This window comes from Eschrichtius robustus, chromosome 1, assembly GCF_028021215.1.
Source record: "Eschrichtius robustus isolate mEscRob2 chromosome 1, mEscRob2.pri, whole genome shotgun sequence".
Lineage (NCBI taxonomy): Eukaryota > Metazoa > Chordata > Mammalia > Artiodactyla > Eschrichtiidae > Eschrichtius > Eschrichtius robustus.
In genome coordinates, this window is record NC_090824.1 from 161,809,219 (window position 1) to 161,825,688 (window position 16,470).

Below are 16,470 nucleotides of genomic sequence, written 5' to 3' on the forward strand. Positions count from 1 at the left end.
GCTAGTGTCTCTTTGGGTGTGTACGTGTGTGGCTGAGTATTCGTTGGTGAATATTTTTGTGTACCCAGGTTACCTACAGCTCTGGAAAGGATCAGTGGACAAAAGCAGAGGATGCAGCAATGGTCACATAGTAGGAACGCAATAATCATGCAATTTATTGATTAATTAACTGATTCACTGGGAACACGACTGTGTCAGTGGTTTTCAACCTTGAGCCTGCATCAGCATCGAGAGGGCTTGTGCTGGGTCCCACTCCAGAGTTTCTGACTCAGCAGGTCAGGGGTGGGGTCCAGAAATTTGCATTTCGAACACGTTCCCAGGTGAAGCTGGTGGTGCTGGCCACACTTTGAGAAGCACTGGGCTACGTGAAGGATAGAGTGAATTACTGATTGTGGGTGACAGAGGTGTGCCTGTGCAGAGGCAAAAGGTCTGGTTTCCTGAGGCTGACATGGAGGGGGTGGGGGTACAGAGGGTGAGGCACAGAGAGGGCTGGTCTCCAAGATCCTCTGGTCTCCCGAGAGGTACCTCCCACTCTTGTGCTGTGTCCTCACAGACTCACAGCCGGGAGTAGGATGGTGGGAGAGCAAGCCAGCGCCACCCTGGGGGCAGGGTGTCCCCAGGGCAGGCAAGGCCAGACCAAGGCAGCCCAAAGGTGCAGCCCATGGCGTTTCCCACCCACTCCAGTGGACAGACCCAGTCGACCTTTGAAGTCTGGGACAGAACTGTCCCCCATTCCCACTGGGCAGGGAGCTGGGCCCAAGACTGAATGAGATAAAGAGTGAGACCCAGAGCAGGGACTCGGGGTGGAGGAAGGGGTCACAGCACCATTTATTGTCCAAAAAAAGTACACACACCTGAGGGCTGCTCCCCAAATAGGGAAAAATGAGAACAAAATATGGACTCTTTGGAGCTAAGAAAAGGAAAAAATGTGGAGGAAAGTCTCTCTCTCTTCCCTGGGATGTCACACAGAAGCCCAGGGACCCGCTTCCAGCCCTAGCTCCTCCGCCATGCTGATGTGGGCCAGCTGCTTGCCAAAGAAGTACGAGAGGGCAGGAGGCTGCAAGGCCCAAAGCCCAGCTCCAGAGCCGCCCTGGATGCCCTCTCCTCCCTCAGGCTGAGGCGGAGGGAGGATTGCAGCCACCACGCCCTGGCATCTCGTGCCACTGCCAGCTCTGGGCGCCAGCCTCCCAGGGGCAGGGAAAGGGGCTGGACTCAGCAATGGCAGAGAGCCCTCATGAGCCCATGAACCTCAAATGTCCTGGAGGAGAGGGGCAGGAGGATTCGTGGAGGGGGAGAGCCTTGGGGTGTCTACCTGAGTAAAGGGAAGATTTGGGATCTGTGGGATTTACAAAAAAAAGAGTATTTAAAAAAATTTTAAGTTGAAAAGTGTAAAAACAAAATGAAAATTGCCCCAACCTGCAAGGGAAAATGAACTACTCAATAAATACAGCCCGTGAGGGGATGGGGTAGGCGTGAGTACAGAGCTGGAGCCCGGGCGCTAGCGCGGCCGGTAGCAATAGACGCCATACTTGCGGCTATGTGGGTCTGGGAAACCGAAGCTTCGGACCCCAGGCTCCAGGGACCCACAGTTGTGACGTGCGTGAGCCACAGGGTAGCGGGCACTGCCATCTGCCAGCCAACCAGCATCGCAACGGTCCAGGCCGTGGAACTTCCAGGCGGCAAAGAGCTGGCCCACCTTGGCGATCTGGGCATCGTCTTCCTGGCAGGCCTCCTTTGCCTCTGCCAGTGTCAGCTTCTCAGGGTGCTCCAGGTAGTACACCTCCCCTGTGGGATGTGGGGCGTGAGAGCTGGGCAGTGGAGTGGGCAGCCAGAGAAGACAACAGGGCCTGGAGCAATGCCAGCCCATCCAGACCCCACCAACCAGCCCCCAAAGACCTGACAGCTCTCTGAGCCTAGGGAAATGCCAGGCTGTGGGCATCTGCAGTGGATACTGTTGGGGGATAACTTCCCAGTCCTCATCCCCTCTCCAAGAGTGCCATCCTATCTGCCATGGGGCTGGGGTTCCTCCAGTCATATCAGTACTCCACCCTAGCCCTCCCTAATTACACCCTGGGTTGGTGCCCCACCTCTGCTGGACCAATCAGAGTCTCTCATTCACTCAGACATTTACTGAGCACCTACTATGTGCCAGGCACTTTTCTAAGTGCTTGGGATATGGCAAAGAACCAGTTTGTTTTTATTCATTTATCTTCCCATGAAATGAGCTCCTTTGTGAGGACAGACTGTGTTTTATTTGTCTATGATGACCAGTGCCTAGCCTTGGCCCCAGCACATAGTGGGCACTCAGGAAATGTTTGATGAATGACTAAACCAATGATTGGTGTGAAGCAACAGCAGCAAAGCACTCAAAACTCAGCTGGGGGACTTCCCTGGTGGTCCAGTAGTTAAGACTCCGCACTCCCAATGCAGGGGGCATGGGTTCAATCCCTGGTTGGGGAGCTAAGATCCCACATGCTGCAAGGCGTGGCCAAAATAAATAAATAAAATAAAGAGCATCCCTAATGAACACCAGGAAACTTAAAAAAAAAAAAAAAAAAACTCAGCTGGACATGGCTTCAACATGTGCGGGTGCTCCAGACCTCCAGATGAAGGTGCCAGCAGGGTGGGCAGAGAGGTCTGAAAGCTCCCCAGACGCTGCCCTTCCACCCGCAGGCCTGTGCTCAGCCATTCCACTCACCCCTGAGGGCAGCAGCAAAGCAGAACACATCATAGCGGTGCAGGCGGCGGTGGCGTGGGCCGTAGCTGCGCACGCCAGGTGCCAGGCCCAGGCCACCGCAGGGGTGTCGGGCCTGCGTGATGGGGTACTGCACAGAGGCGTCCTGCAGCCAGCCCGCGTTGCACCAGTCCAGGCCTTCCTCCCAGGCCCGGAACAGCTGCTCAAAGGAGGCCACCACCGCGTCCTGTTCCTCGCAGGCCCACTGGGCCTCGTGGAAGTTGAACTGGTAGCGCCCTTGGGGGTGTTGGTAAGGGAAGACCACACCTGGGGAGGGAGGAAAAAGCAGCTTGAATGGGTGGGCCGGGCCCAGCTGATTGGAGACCCAAACCTACTGGGACAGATGCTCCCCTCAACACACACACACACACACACACACACACACACACACACACACACACACACACACACAAAATCCTTCAGAAAAACTCTGTAAACCTGTCATCTCCTGTCCAATATCCAAATCTGAGGCAGAGCCTATATCTGCTTTACACCTCCCTCCCAGAGCTAGACTGGCACACAGCAGTACTCAGAAAACTATTAGCTTGTTAAGGTAATGAATTAATCAGCTAACTAATATCCCCAACTACAGAATGAGACTAAGGCCTAATTCACAGGGCTGTTGCAAGAACCCCAGTGCTATGGTCTCGATGTGTTCCCCCAAATTCAGTTGTTTAAATCCTAACGCCCAATGTGATGGTATTAGGAGGTGGGGTCTTTGGGAGGTGATTAGGTCAGGAGGGTGGAGTCCTCATGAATGGGGTTAGTGCCCTTTTAAAAGAGACTCCAGACACCACCCCCCACCCCCAGCCCCTTCCACCGTGTGAGGACACAGCGAGAAGTCTGCAATTTAGCAGAGGGCCCTCACTTGACCATGCTGGCACTCTGATCTGGGACTTCCAGCCTCCAGAAATGCGAGAAATGAATTGCTGCTGTTGTTTATGTTGCCCACACTGCAGTATTTTATTACAGCAGCCTGAGCTAAGACACCAGTGAGGAGGTACTGCCATCTACAGGAGACGGTGCACTGCTGGGCTCTGGCTCTCCCTGTCGGTAGCTGAGATCTCATCATCTACATTAACACTAACATTAATGTAGAAGCTTCTTAGGAGAATACAAGTTTCCATGTGGGACAGATGGAATTCAGGGGAAGAGGAGGGATGGTAAAAGGTCTTAATAAAGGGGAGGCTCAAGGTCAGGGAGGTCCTGGGCAGGGGGCTTCCCTTTGTGGTGCCAGAGGCTTGTAGGTACCATAGGCTCCCTCAAAAGTCACCATTCATGTTTGAAACTTTACCATAATAAAAAAGTTTTTAAACACCCTAGATCCAGTCTCTACCAAGTCAGATGAAACCTTAAGGAGAGGCGGTGTCCCTAGTGCCTGGGACTGGCATTGTTTAGAAGCAGGGCCTGGAGTCCTTAGAATCTCCTTCCTGTGGCCAGGGGCCTGGGAACATCTGGGCCCCAAACCCCCAATATCACCTAGTTCAGGAAGCCAGGCCCCTGGGCAGAGCCAGGTTGAGGGGGCAGAGAGGCCCCTGGGCCTCGACAATCAGCGCACAACCTCCATGTGTGTTTGCAGGGGGCTTATTTCATGCCTGGTTCCGGCCCAAATTCCCAGCCCTTCCAGCCGCAGGAACACGGTGAGGGCTCCCTGTTTCTCTAGGCTGCTTCTGTGGTCCCCAGACAAATGGCTCTCACAGGCTCCCTCCCATCCCCCACCATCCCCAACATCATGGGCCACCACTGGGCCACCACCTAAGCCATGTGGACTGGGGATGCGGCTGCTGATGGCAAAGATCTGCACTGATTGATAGGCCCTTGACTCACATCTATCCTCATCTCCTCGAAGGAGGTAAAGGAGGAACTACCCTTGTTCTTCATTTTACATGTGAGGGGACTGCAGCTCTGGGGGTGAAGCACTGACCTAGGGTACCACAGCTGGGATGGGAAGGACATTGAGTCAGGTCACCCTTCTCTACATACCCCCCAGCTGCCTCCCTAACAGGTAGGAGATATATGAGGACACACAGCCCCATCCTAGGGACAGAGAAGGTGGGAGTCATGCAGAGATCACAACAGGGACCCATACATAAGATCTAGTGTGTAGAGTTTGGCTGGCTTGCACAGCACTGGTTTGCTTTTTTTTTTCAGTTAGATTTCACATAAAAATATAAGCTTCTCTTTTCAAATCAGAAAATCTGGCTGCACTAGGCCTGCTTCTGATGTGGCATCATCAGCTGGGCCTGAATAGAGCGGCTCCTTTCAGATGGGATGAGGGCTCAGGAGTGTGCCCCAGTCCCCACCACTCCCTATCACTCACCCTGGGCTGCCTCATTTGCTTGTGTTGCCTGCCAACCCTGCTTGAATCTCAGTTCTGTCTCCATCAGCTGTGTGCCCCGCTCTTGTCCCCCTCTCTCTGAACAGGATGTGAGCAACAGGGAGTAGAGAGTAGTGGATTCTGGAGCCTGACTGCCTGAGGTCAAACCTCTACTCGGCCATTTATGAGCTGTGTGACCTTAGGTAAGTGACTTGACCTCTCTGTGCCTCAGTTTTTTCAGCTGTACAATAGGGGTTAGAATAAGAGCAGCTTCTTCCTGAGGTTGTTCTGAGGATTAAATGTTTATCTGCCGAAAGCACAGAGGTTTGGATGCTTTCTCAGGGCCCTCTCCCCGTAGCTCCCAGGACCCAGCCCCCACTGGGGTCTCACCCCGCAGCTCCAGCTCCACCAGGCCACTCTCATCCTCCAGCCCATCAATGACCTCGCAGCGGTAGCGCCCATAGTCCTCCAGCCTCAGGTCCCGGATCTCCAGTGACACTTCACGCTCCCTCTCCTGCCACAGATGCACCCGACCTCGGTAGTCTCCGAAGGCGCGGTGCCTCAGCCCAATCGCCACCAGCACGTCCTGCTCCGGGGCCCCATTCTCCGACAGTTTCCACCATTTGATGCGTACGGGCCGAGGAGAGACCAGGGCCGGCTCGTAGTGGTAGCGGCAGGGCAGGGTCACGTTGGCCCCACGGTAGGAAAACAGGATCTCCTCAGGCGTCTCTACCACCAGCTTCACTCCATTGAAGATGCCTGGGGGGAGAGGCAGGTGCAGATGGGGACCTGCTGCAGCACGTCCGTACCCCTGCAAAGGCCCACCCCACCCTCACTCCCAGCTCCCGCCAGGCCCAGGAGTTCTAGATTGCAAGAACGGCCGCAGTGCTGCACCCCTCCCTGTATCCACACGCTCTGCAACGCAACTTTACATCTCCTTCCATTAGGAGATGACTCTATGCCCCCCACCCCACCCCACCACCTTGAATCCTTGCTGGCCCTGCCACTTGCTTTGACCAAATGAATGTGGTGGAGGTGACTGTTCCGTGGTGCTTGCTCTGAGCCGAGGCTCCAGGAGGCCCTGCTGAGGCTACTCTTTCTCCCGGAACCTTGCCAACCACCATCAGAACAAGGCTGGTCTCACCTGCTGGGTGAGAACATGCAGAGAGCAGAGACAAGCCATCCCAGCCGAGGCCATCCTAGACCAACAAGCCCCCAGCTGAGCTGCCTGCCAACCTCAGGCACGATCAATTAAGTGAGCACAGCCAAGACTGAAGAGATGGAGCCCAGCCCAAAACGCTGACCAAAATGGAATCATGAGCAAAATACATGGCTGTTGTCTTAAGCCACTAGGTTTGTTCGGTATAAGAAGCAAACTGGAGGACTTCCCTGGTGGTCCAGCGGTAAAGAATCCGCCTTCCAATGCCGGGGACACCGGTTCGATCCCTGGTTGGGGAACTAAGATCCCACATGCTACAGGGCAACTAAGCCCGCGCACCACAGCTACAGAGCCCATGTGCTCTGGAGCCCTAGCACCGCAACTAGAGAGAAGCCCGGGCACTGCAAGGAAGATCCCACGTGCCACAACTAAGACCCGATGCAGCCAAAAATAAAAAAAGATAAAATAAAAATAGAAAATATATTTTTTTTTAAAAAAGAAGCAAACTGGTGTAGCAGGCAGCAAGAGCACCCCCAGATGGGTGGGTGGCTGGGACTCTAATCCCCCTGAGTCTCCTTCCCTAACACACTGGCCACAGGAGACCACAGCCTGCCCTTCACTCTCTGTCCACTGTCCACCACGACTCTTCCCAAACACCCGGAAACACAGGTGAGATGAGGCCAGGACTTCTAGAGATTATAGTCAGGGCTCAGGGGGACAAACAAACACAGAGCCTCCCATGCACCACAAGAACCAGGTTTATGGGCTAAGGCTGGCCCATCTCTAACGTGAGCCCCTCTATAGGGGCCTCATGGTCTCATGACCTTGGGTCTGGACTCGAGAGGTACACAGGGTGGGGGCAGGGGGTATAGCCTCGGGGGTAAGCAGGAGACAGGGAGGCTCCCTGCAGAGGAGCTCATGCTGAAAAACAGCTACACCTAACAAGGCCTCGCCTATGCCAGGGTTCCTGTGAGGATCATATGAGGTAACATATGTAAGGCACCTAGAAGCATGCCTGACACATAGTAGGTGTGTAAAACCACTGATAAAAAGTCACCTGCCCAAAGCCACGTAGCCAGTAAGTGGCAAAACTGAGATTCAGACTCACATCTCCCTAACCCCAAACCCCCTTTCCACTGGGGAGACCTGGGGAGGTCATGTTTAAGCAGAATCTTGGAAAATCCGGCAGGACTTTGGGGAAAGTATAAAAAGCAAAAATGATTGCCCTACAGCGCACTTGGCTCCACATCTGAGGGGCCAGCAAACACGGAGTAACAGAACCCCCTCTTCTGCTCATCTTAGAAACGAGGCTGGACCACTGCACAGCTGGGGGAGGGGCTGCTGGCTTCATACCCTCGCCCCTGTCCCAACCTGGAACCTGCACATCACAGCAGGGGCCAGGAGAGGTCTTCGTCACCTGGCCGAGCCAGAAGTCGACCCAGGAGGCCACCCACCTTCGCCGTGGCCCTTGCCCGCGTTCCAGCCGTTGGGACTATTGGAGTAGTAGAAGCCATTGTAGAAGGGCAGGCCCGAGACGCAGCACAGCGGAAGCAGCAGGACCAGGAGCGGCAGGTCCATGACGTCATGCACGCGGCAGCGCCCAGGCGTCCCGGGGAAGGCTGGGGGCTGGGGCAAACTGGGAAGAGGAGAAAAACAAGCCAGTGAGGGAAGCCCTGAGGCGGGGGGCCGGGGACCCCTGGGTTCCAGCACCCACTCATTCACTCGATCGACAGGAAATTGTAGAGCATCTTCTGTGTGCCAGGCACCGTTCTCGAGGCCAAGGAGACAGTGGTGATGAGCTAGACAAGGTCCCTGCTCTCAGGGGACTGCACCCTGCAGGCAAGATGGGCAACAAGCAAGCCAACAAGTCCTAAACAGGAGTTAGGAGGCAGCAAAAAGACCATGGAGAAAATTAAGCAGGATGAGATGACAGTATCACCATTTTTCAAACACCGGGATTGAACTGGAAAAGCTGTGAGCAGCATTTTTTAAAGACATCCAAGAGACTAGACTAGACTAGAAAACATCAGGTTGCATTCACGGTTAGCGAAGATGAGTCCTGCACTGCAGAGCTTTTGTTTCAGTCCAGAAACATCTGTGGGGATGAGGTGGGGGGGGGGGGTCACAGTGGGAAATTATTTCTTATCCTGGGTCAAGGTAAAAAAAAAAAAAATTTAATACCATGCTAGAATACTTCTGGGGGGCTATTCCAGGTTCAGTGGCCATGCAAATAAAATAGGCAGCTGGCCCATGGGCTGTAGTTTGTTGATTCTATTTTTTTGTATTGCATCAAAATATGATATCTTTTTAAACTTTATTTTATTTTTGGCTGCGTTGGGCCTTTGTTGCTGCGCACAGGCTTTCTCTAGTTGCGGCGAGCGGGGGCTACTCTTCGTTGCAATGTGCAGGCTTCTCATTGTGGTGGCTTCTCTTGTTGCGGAACACGGGCTCTAGGCATGCGGGCTTCAGTAGTTGTGACTCGTGGGCTCTAGAGCGCAGGCTCAGTAGTTGGGGCGCATGGACTGAGTTGCTCCGCAGTGCGTGGGATCTTCCCAGACCAGGGCTCGAACTCGTGTCCCCTGCATTGGCAGGCGGATTCTTAACCACTGCACCACCAGGGAAGTCCCAAAATATTATATCTTGATTATTGAGTTTTTTTGCACACACACTCGCCTCCCTTAAATTTGCACATGAAGCTAATGCCTCACTCACCTTCCCCCATCCCTGCCCTGCTCATTGCCATTCACTGAGTACTCTCAGCGATTAAAAGGCCAGGTCATACCTTGGAGGAGCTCAGTCCAGGGAAGGGGCAGAGTCATAGGCAGGAGATATCGTGTGGTGAGTACAAAGATAAGGTACAGAAAACTAGACTGAAGACACAGGAGGTAGCCAGGTGGAAAAGGACAGCAGGGTTTGCCCAGCAGGGGGTGCGCAGCAAGTGCAAAGGTGCAGAGGCCAGAGAGCACGTGGAGGGCTGGGGTGTGCTGCCAGTTGTCCATTTGTGACCCCCCCCCCCCACTCCCTGGTCCATCTCTGCTCTTTTCTGCCCTGCACTGATCACTTCTCCCAGGCCCCCAGGCCCTCTGGCTTCCAGCTAGATTCAGCCAACAGGAGGCACACACAGGAGATGGGCAGGAGGGGAGAGAGGTTGTGTCTCTGTAGTACCCGTGTCCCGTCAGGATCACAGCTCGGCCGGGCGGCTCCTCTCCCCAACACCGCTCTCATGGCTCTGTAACACTTTTTCCTCCCCTTTCCCCTTGAGGCCAGGGGGACACCGACTGCCATTGCTTGTCTCTGCGCCCCAACTCCCTAGTTTGTTGCCTTTACCCTCCTCTCTAAATGTCATCGCATCATTAGAATCTCTTTATTGGAAACATCTAGGGTGAATTCTGCTTCCTGCCAAGGCCCTGGCTGATATAGGGGAAAGGAGAGGAGAGGGGTCGGCAGGACCAGAGTCTAGATGCTCTTGTGTGTCAGACCCAGCAGCCTGTCCTTTGTCCCCAAAGCCCTAGGGTGCCAGTAATGGCTTTAAGCAGGGGAGCCACAGGATCAGACCTACATCTTAGAAACATCCCTCTGGGGGCTGAGTGGAAAGTAGGGCAGCAAGACCAGAGTTGACAGCAGGCATTTGGAAGTATGACTATGATTATCATGCAGCAACGTGGAAAGTGCTCAGGGTATCAGTTAGAATAGACGAGGCAGAACACAGACTTGCCACTCTGCTGTGATTGTAAGTGTGTGGCCCTAAGAATGCCTGTGAACAGGAACCAGAAGGGGAGGGAGCAGCAAAAGGAGAGAAAGGGAGAGGAAGGGAGGGAGGAAAAAGAAAAGAAATGCATTGGCCTGTAAGGGTGGTGGGATTGTGGAGGTAACATTCTTGTTTCCAGAACAGTTAGGAGCTCTTGCTGGAGAGGAAGGAATGGATGTGAAGGAAGTTGAGGGGTAGAATCCACTGTTCCCTTAGGCCTCTTTGCAGAGAGCCCAAGGCCCAGACTTGCCCTCTGTGCCTTGCACAACAGGAGGACACCGTGAGCCTTGCTTCTTGTCCAAGAGGAATCCCCAGGTGACACCCACAAAGCCTCTTGGTGACTTGGATCTGGGCAGCCTAAGCACAAACAACCTCATACAGAAGTTCGGACCCCTGATAATGCATTTTTCTGTTATATGTATGCTGTGCAGTTAATTAAAAAAAAAAAAAGAATTTGGAAATGTGAAAAAAAAAAAGAAGTTTGGAGCAGGAAGCTCTGGGTTCAAGTCCCATCTCCACTACTTAATAGCTGTGTCGTTCTAGGCAGGATTCCTCATTTGTGAAATGGAGATCATAAAACTCACCATGGTATATTTTTCACTAATATGTTCTACTTTTCTCCCATAGTGAGAAAGTTCTACATAAGTGTGTGACCAGTCAGCTGAAGGCTGTATTTCCAGCCTCCCTTGCAGCTAGGAGAGGCCATGTGACTCAGTGCTGGCCAATGAGAGTGAGCAAAAATAATACATGACACATGCAGGTCTTACACTGAAAACAATCTGGGAGAGCTTTCCTTGGTATTCTTTCCCCCAACATGTTGGCAGCCAGAGTAGCCACCTTAGACTCAGAGATGGAAACCACAGGCTTAATGACAGAGCCACCCCACCAGCCCTGGACCTCCCCCACCTACACTGTGTCATGAGAGAAAAACAAAGTCCTATTGTATTTAAGCCACCACATTTGAGTCTCTTCATGAACGTAGCTTAGCCACACTTGGCCTAAGAAATAACTCCACAGGATTGCTATGATCAGCATAAAGATATTAACAGCTGACTTTAATGAGCACTTACTATCCCACTTAATTCTCACCACAACCTCTAGAGGTGGGACCTATTGGTATCACCATTTTACAGATGGGAAAATCAAGGCACAGAAAGATTAAATAATCTGCCCAAGGTCATCCAGCTAGGAAACAGCAAAGCCAGGATTTGAACGCACTCCAGCTCCAAAGCCTGGAACCACAATATCAAACTAGGGAAAGTGATGTGTATAAAGCACATAGTCCAGTGCCTGGCACAGAGCAGGTCCTCGTAGGAGTTAGTTCCCTTTCCCTTCCTTGGGTTTCCATGTTTAGAATGCAGAGAAAAGTGGAATGAGGATGGAGAGGCTGGATGTCCCAGGGTCCGCCCTGTCCCTGGGCACCCAGGGCCTCCTGGAGCAGAGGGGCTCCCCAGCCTCCACCTGCAACGTTTCCAGCCTCTTTCCAGCACCTCATCTAGTACAGATGCTCCCCAGTGAGAAACAGCTTCCCCAGGATGAGCAAATGCAGGCATTTCTGCCACAAAGTGATCTTTGTCTGCCTGGAAAAAAAAAATGTGTATTTTTGTAAAATCATGCATTAAAAAATAACAAGGTTAGGGGAAAAATAAGTTTGCGGCAGACTACTCAAAACGTATGCAACTTTATAACCAGAGCACTAACAAAAACAATAGCAATCCTAAAAAAAAAAAACAAAAAACAAAAAAACACCAGCATCGTTAACACTCCACTGACACTGGCACCCACGTCCCATCAATCAGTCCTCTGCAGACTTCACCCACCACTGGGGCAAGTGCTTCTTCCTTCAACATGCAGGTCCTTGGGGGCATTGGATTCCAATTTTGGTAAATTCCAATGGATTTACCAAAATTAAAAATCTGACACAGGGTGAAGTCACCTTCTTCAATGTTTTGTTTTGTTTTGTTTTGTTTCGTTTTAACACAGAGGAAATGTCTTTGTAACTTCTTCAGCTGGTTCCAACTTTTATCAGAAAACTTTACGCTAAGTTCTGTTAAGCAGCTAAACCAGCTGTACAGGCATTCCTCCGTCACCAAATCTATTGCATCCTTGAGTTGGGATGGCAGGAGTTTGGATATTGAGAATTTGGGGGATCCAGATAGGGAGGGATGCTGTGTTATTCAAATCTATTTGGTTCCTGTGTTGGACAGTGAATAGCAAGCATTTGGATAGCGAGGGACATCTGTATTAAAGAAAGGCACTTTCTACAGGACTGGTAGCATTTATCATAAGGAATTCATACATTGCTAAGGTTTGCTCTGTAATTGTGAGAACTCTTGTTTCAGTCACTCCAATACATTAGCGAGCTGGAAAAAAATCACCACCAGACCAATGCGATTCCATGTTTTACTGACGTTGTTCCCCCAGGGTTCTTACCAACCATGGATGAGGTAATTCACAGTTCAGAAACACGTGCTGAGGCAGAACAGACCGTTGCACCTTCTGGTGTCTCCAGAACCAGAGTTCTGCCCTCCAGAACCGCAGAGCTTAAGTCTCCGAGGCACCCTTTCCCAGCCTCAGAGACCCTGGCACACACTCACAACCTTGAGCCTGGGCACCGCACTTTCTCCCTGGCTTTTAAAGGGCTTCCACATCCAACAGCTCCCTTGATCCTCCCAAGACCTCCCCACCCCCACCCTGATCAGCAAGGAGAATTTCATTCTCCCCAATTAATCCACAAGTGAACAGAGACACCGAGGCATAAAGCAACTGTCTAAAGGTGAAACGGCCTGGAGGTGGTAGAGGCAGGACTCTGTTGAACTCTTTTTAGCCAATCTCCATAACAATCTGTCATAAGGGCTGCCTTCTACTTGTCAACACACTTTCATGAACATCATTGCTTATAGGCCTCACAGTGTCAGAATTATTATCCCCATTGTACAGACCAGGAAACTGAGGTTCAGAAATGCTAGGTTGCTTGGCCAAGGTTACCCAGGTAATAGATGAAGGAGCTGGGACTTGACCGCATTCACTCAACAGCTATTTATCATGCATTTACCATGTGCCAGGCATGGTTCTAGGCACTGGGATTACAAACCAGGGGTCCTTGTGGGGTTTACACTCTAGTGAGGGAGACGGACAATAAACACGATGTGGGATAATGTGATGTGAATGAACATGTGGCACATGATAGAAGAGGATGAAGCAGGGGGTGGGGGGGTCCTGTCAACAGGATGGGTCAGGAAGGCCTCCCTGAGAAGGGGATGGGCAGTGAAGGCATGAGCTTTGAAAATCCCAGGGAAAAGCTTTGCAAGAAGAGGGAACAGCAAGGGCAAAAGCCTATGGCAGGAACAGCTTGAAGGCCAGTAAGGCTGGAGCCCAGAGATAGAGAAAGGGAGAGTGGCAGGAAATGAGGTCCAAGTAGCAGTCACAGGTCCCAGGCTGTAGCCCTGAAGGGAAGTTACGGAAGAGTTTTCCACAGAGGAGTGTCATGAATCTGATTTACATTCTAAAAGGATCATTCTGGCTATCTTCGTACCTCAGTCAAGTGCATGTCCTCATCCTGGTTCTTCCTTTCCAGCTACAAACAGCCCTAGTTCTCTCCATTACTTCTCCGGTCTGAGCACCCACCTTGGTTTACTCCCTGGCTTATTAACACAGCTGCAAATGGAGAGGTATGATCTGGTTAACATCCCTCTGGGATGTCAACCCAGCAGTCAAGCAACCTTAGAATAGGTGGGGGGATGCCAGGAAAAACAAAATGAGTCTGAAGAAGAGATCAGCCTGTGTCCAGGAGCTACAACCCTCCTTAGGAGTAGTGACCCTGGGCAAGTCATTTGACTCATCCGAACAGAAGTTTCCTTGTCTCCAGAGAATACTAACAGGCTCAGGGGCTGAGGACAAGGACCACCCTGAATGTCAAGGCTAAAACACAGAACAGAGTCCTGGGTGTGAATCAGGGGTGGCAACTGCTGCCTAGTTGCTGCCCTGCCCCAGGCCAATCCCCAACCACAACCACTAAGGAGAGCGATGGACGGCCTCTGCTCCCTGAGCCTGGCTACCCCGGCCATCAGCCCCTCAGGACCACCACAGAGATGTCACCAGCTGGAAGGCCCATGTTCAAGTCCAGCCCAGTCACTTTGGCAGTGAGTGGCTCCAGCTGATTTGGGGCACACAGGTCTGGGCCCAGCATTAGGGCTGGACACACCTGCATCCTGCTGTGTGACCTTGGGCAAGTTACTTAACCTCTCTGGGCCTCCACTTCCTCCCCTGTAAAAAATAATAATAGTAGCACCTCCCTATGGGTCTGTGGTGAGAATTATAAAGATGAATTTTGTTCAGCCCCTCACACATAGCAGGTGCTCAACAAATAGTAGCTAATACATATTGGCGGAAGACATAGTGACAGGCTTCAGGCTCTAGAATCAGATTGGCCACTTGGAATCAGTTCTGGTTCCACCCACTTACTAACAGTCTGTCGCTGGGAACGTCACGGAGCCTCAGTTTCCTCATCTGTAAAGTGGCAGTCAACAATAATACCAACCAGAAAACCTTTTTGTAAAGATTAAGGAAGAGAATGGCTACTGAGCACTTTGAAAACTGCCTGGAGGGGGCAAGCACTCAAAAAATATTAGCTATGATTACTACTGTTAACAGTTTACAAAGTGAGTCTCACAAGATTTCAGTAGATTGTTCTCTCTCATTGCCTAGAAGAGAAGCAGCCACTGTTGGGGAAACTGAGGCCAAGGGAGGTGAAGACCCAAGGCTTTATCTTCGGAAAACAGGTTAGAGAAAATTCAGGTCTCCTGACGGCCCATCCCTTGCTTTTCCTAGCACCACTTGCCTTGGGACCCCTCCACACACCAGAATAAGCTGAGCCCTGACTTGGAAGGAAGATGGAGCTCCACCAGACCACCCCGACTACACAACTGGGGAGTACAGGTCTCCCAAACACCAGCAGAGGGCAGCATTGCCGCCCAGGTCTCCAGCTGACCCGGCTTCCCGAGAGGAATTTGACTTCGGTGCCCCCTGTTTGGGCAAGGCTTACACGGGCCTTTGAAACCTGCGGTTCCCAGAAAGTGGAAGCTGGAGGTGTTTCCTACCAGCATTCCCAGCCCACTGGCCCATGCAAGGCCGCGGGAAAGGGGCCAGGGCGCCTCTCAATCACCTCCCCCCGCTGCAGAGGGCAAAGGAACTCCGGAGGTCAGCGCTGGACGCCAAGGCCCAGACCGGGTCACAGGCTGCTGGAGACCACCCAGCGAGCTGGTGACAGAGCTGGGTCCAAGTGCCCGGAGCTGTTTCCTTCCTGGCTGCTCAAAAGCCCTAAATTCCTCCCGGAGCGATCCCATCTCCCACCCAGGGCTCTACCCTCCGCCCTCCCTGCCCCTCTGCTGTCCCTAAGACAGAAACCCCAGTGAACCCGGGCCTGAAACCGACGGGCAGCCATTGCGTTTGCCCTGGGATGGCCAGAGCAGGCCGGCAGAGGCCGGGAGGCGCAGGTCCGCCTGCCCGCTGCCTCAAGAGTTGTCCCCAGCCCCTGCCAGGGTTCCCGCGGCCCCCGGAAGCATCGGACAGATGCCCCGGGGCAGAGCCTGGCGGGCGTTGCGCTGTGCTGGAGGCTGCAGGACCGCGGCAGGTTGAGACGGGAAGGGACCCGGTGGCTCCCGGTGGGAAAGAGGGGACCCGGGTAGTGGTCTCGGAGGCCACTGGTTTCCCTCGGCATTTGCCTCCTCGCGAACAAGGGTCTATGCACAAGGGTCCCACGCAAGTCAGCCCGCGCCCCGCGCTGCTCTCAACCCACTGGCGCCGCGGGAGCCCCCCCACCGGCGCTGGCGATCACAACCCAGCTCCGCTCCGGCCCCACGCTGCCCAGCTCTCTCCTCCGGCCGGTTCCCCAACCCTGCCCCGGGAGGCGTGGGGCCTGCAGGAGACCCAAAGCGGGAAAGGAGGAACCGGCCCACAGGGGGCCCCAGGAGCCCGGCCACCTCTGAGCCACGTACCGTCCCCAGGCAGCTCCTCGACGGCTCGAGCGCTCCAGGCTGCGGGCTGACCGGGTCCGAGGAAGCAGGCGGATTTGGGGATCTTGAATGGCCAGAAAGGAAGCGGCGGCGAACAAATCCCCGCGCTCCCGCCGGGCCAGCCCCTTAAAGGAACACACGCCCCTTTCCCTCCCTCGGGCTGGGCCCAAAGGGAGGAGGTGCTACAGACTTGGGCTGTCTCCAGACTCGGCTGGAAACCACCCAACCCGCAGAGCTGCTGGCCGCGCTGGGAAGGGAGTAACCAGGAGTTGAGGCTGTCACATCTGGGGGAAGGAAGTGGGGGAGGATGGAAGAGGAGCGTTTGTAAAGGGAGGGGCTCATTAGAACGCTCTGGTTTACCAGAAGCATTGGGACTAAGCGGGAGGAGCCCCTCTCCACACTGCAGGTGGACTATGGCTGCCCCGCACCTGCAGGAGAGGGAGGGGTGAGCGTTCTGTATACCCGCCTTTCCCCCTATAGAAGGCAAGGGGGCGCTGA

At 53.3% G+C, this 16,470-nt stretch overlaps 1 protein-coding gene across 1 annotated transcript; it reads right to left on the bottom strand.

Moving 5' to 3' along the window:
• Positions 1-123: 123 nt before the first annotated feature.
• Positions 124-16,050, bottom strand: HAPLN3 (hyaluronan and proteoglycan link protein 3). Its single transcript, XM_068557445.1, has 5 exons — positions 15,955-16,050; positions 7,665-7,846; positions 5,442-5,810; positions 2,699-3,001; positions 124-1,785 (listed from the first exon to the last, which is right to left on the bottom strand). Exons 2-5 carry the CDS (start codon positions 7,786-7,788, stop codon positions 1,499-1,501), a joined length of 1,083 nt encoding a protein of 360 aa, XP_068413546.1. The 5' UTR covers positions 7,789-7,846; positions 15,955-16,050; the 3' UTR covers positions 124-1,498.
• Between the last annotated feature and the right edge of the window lie 420 nt (positions 16,051-16,470).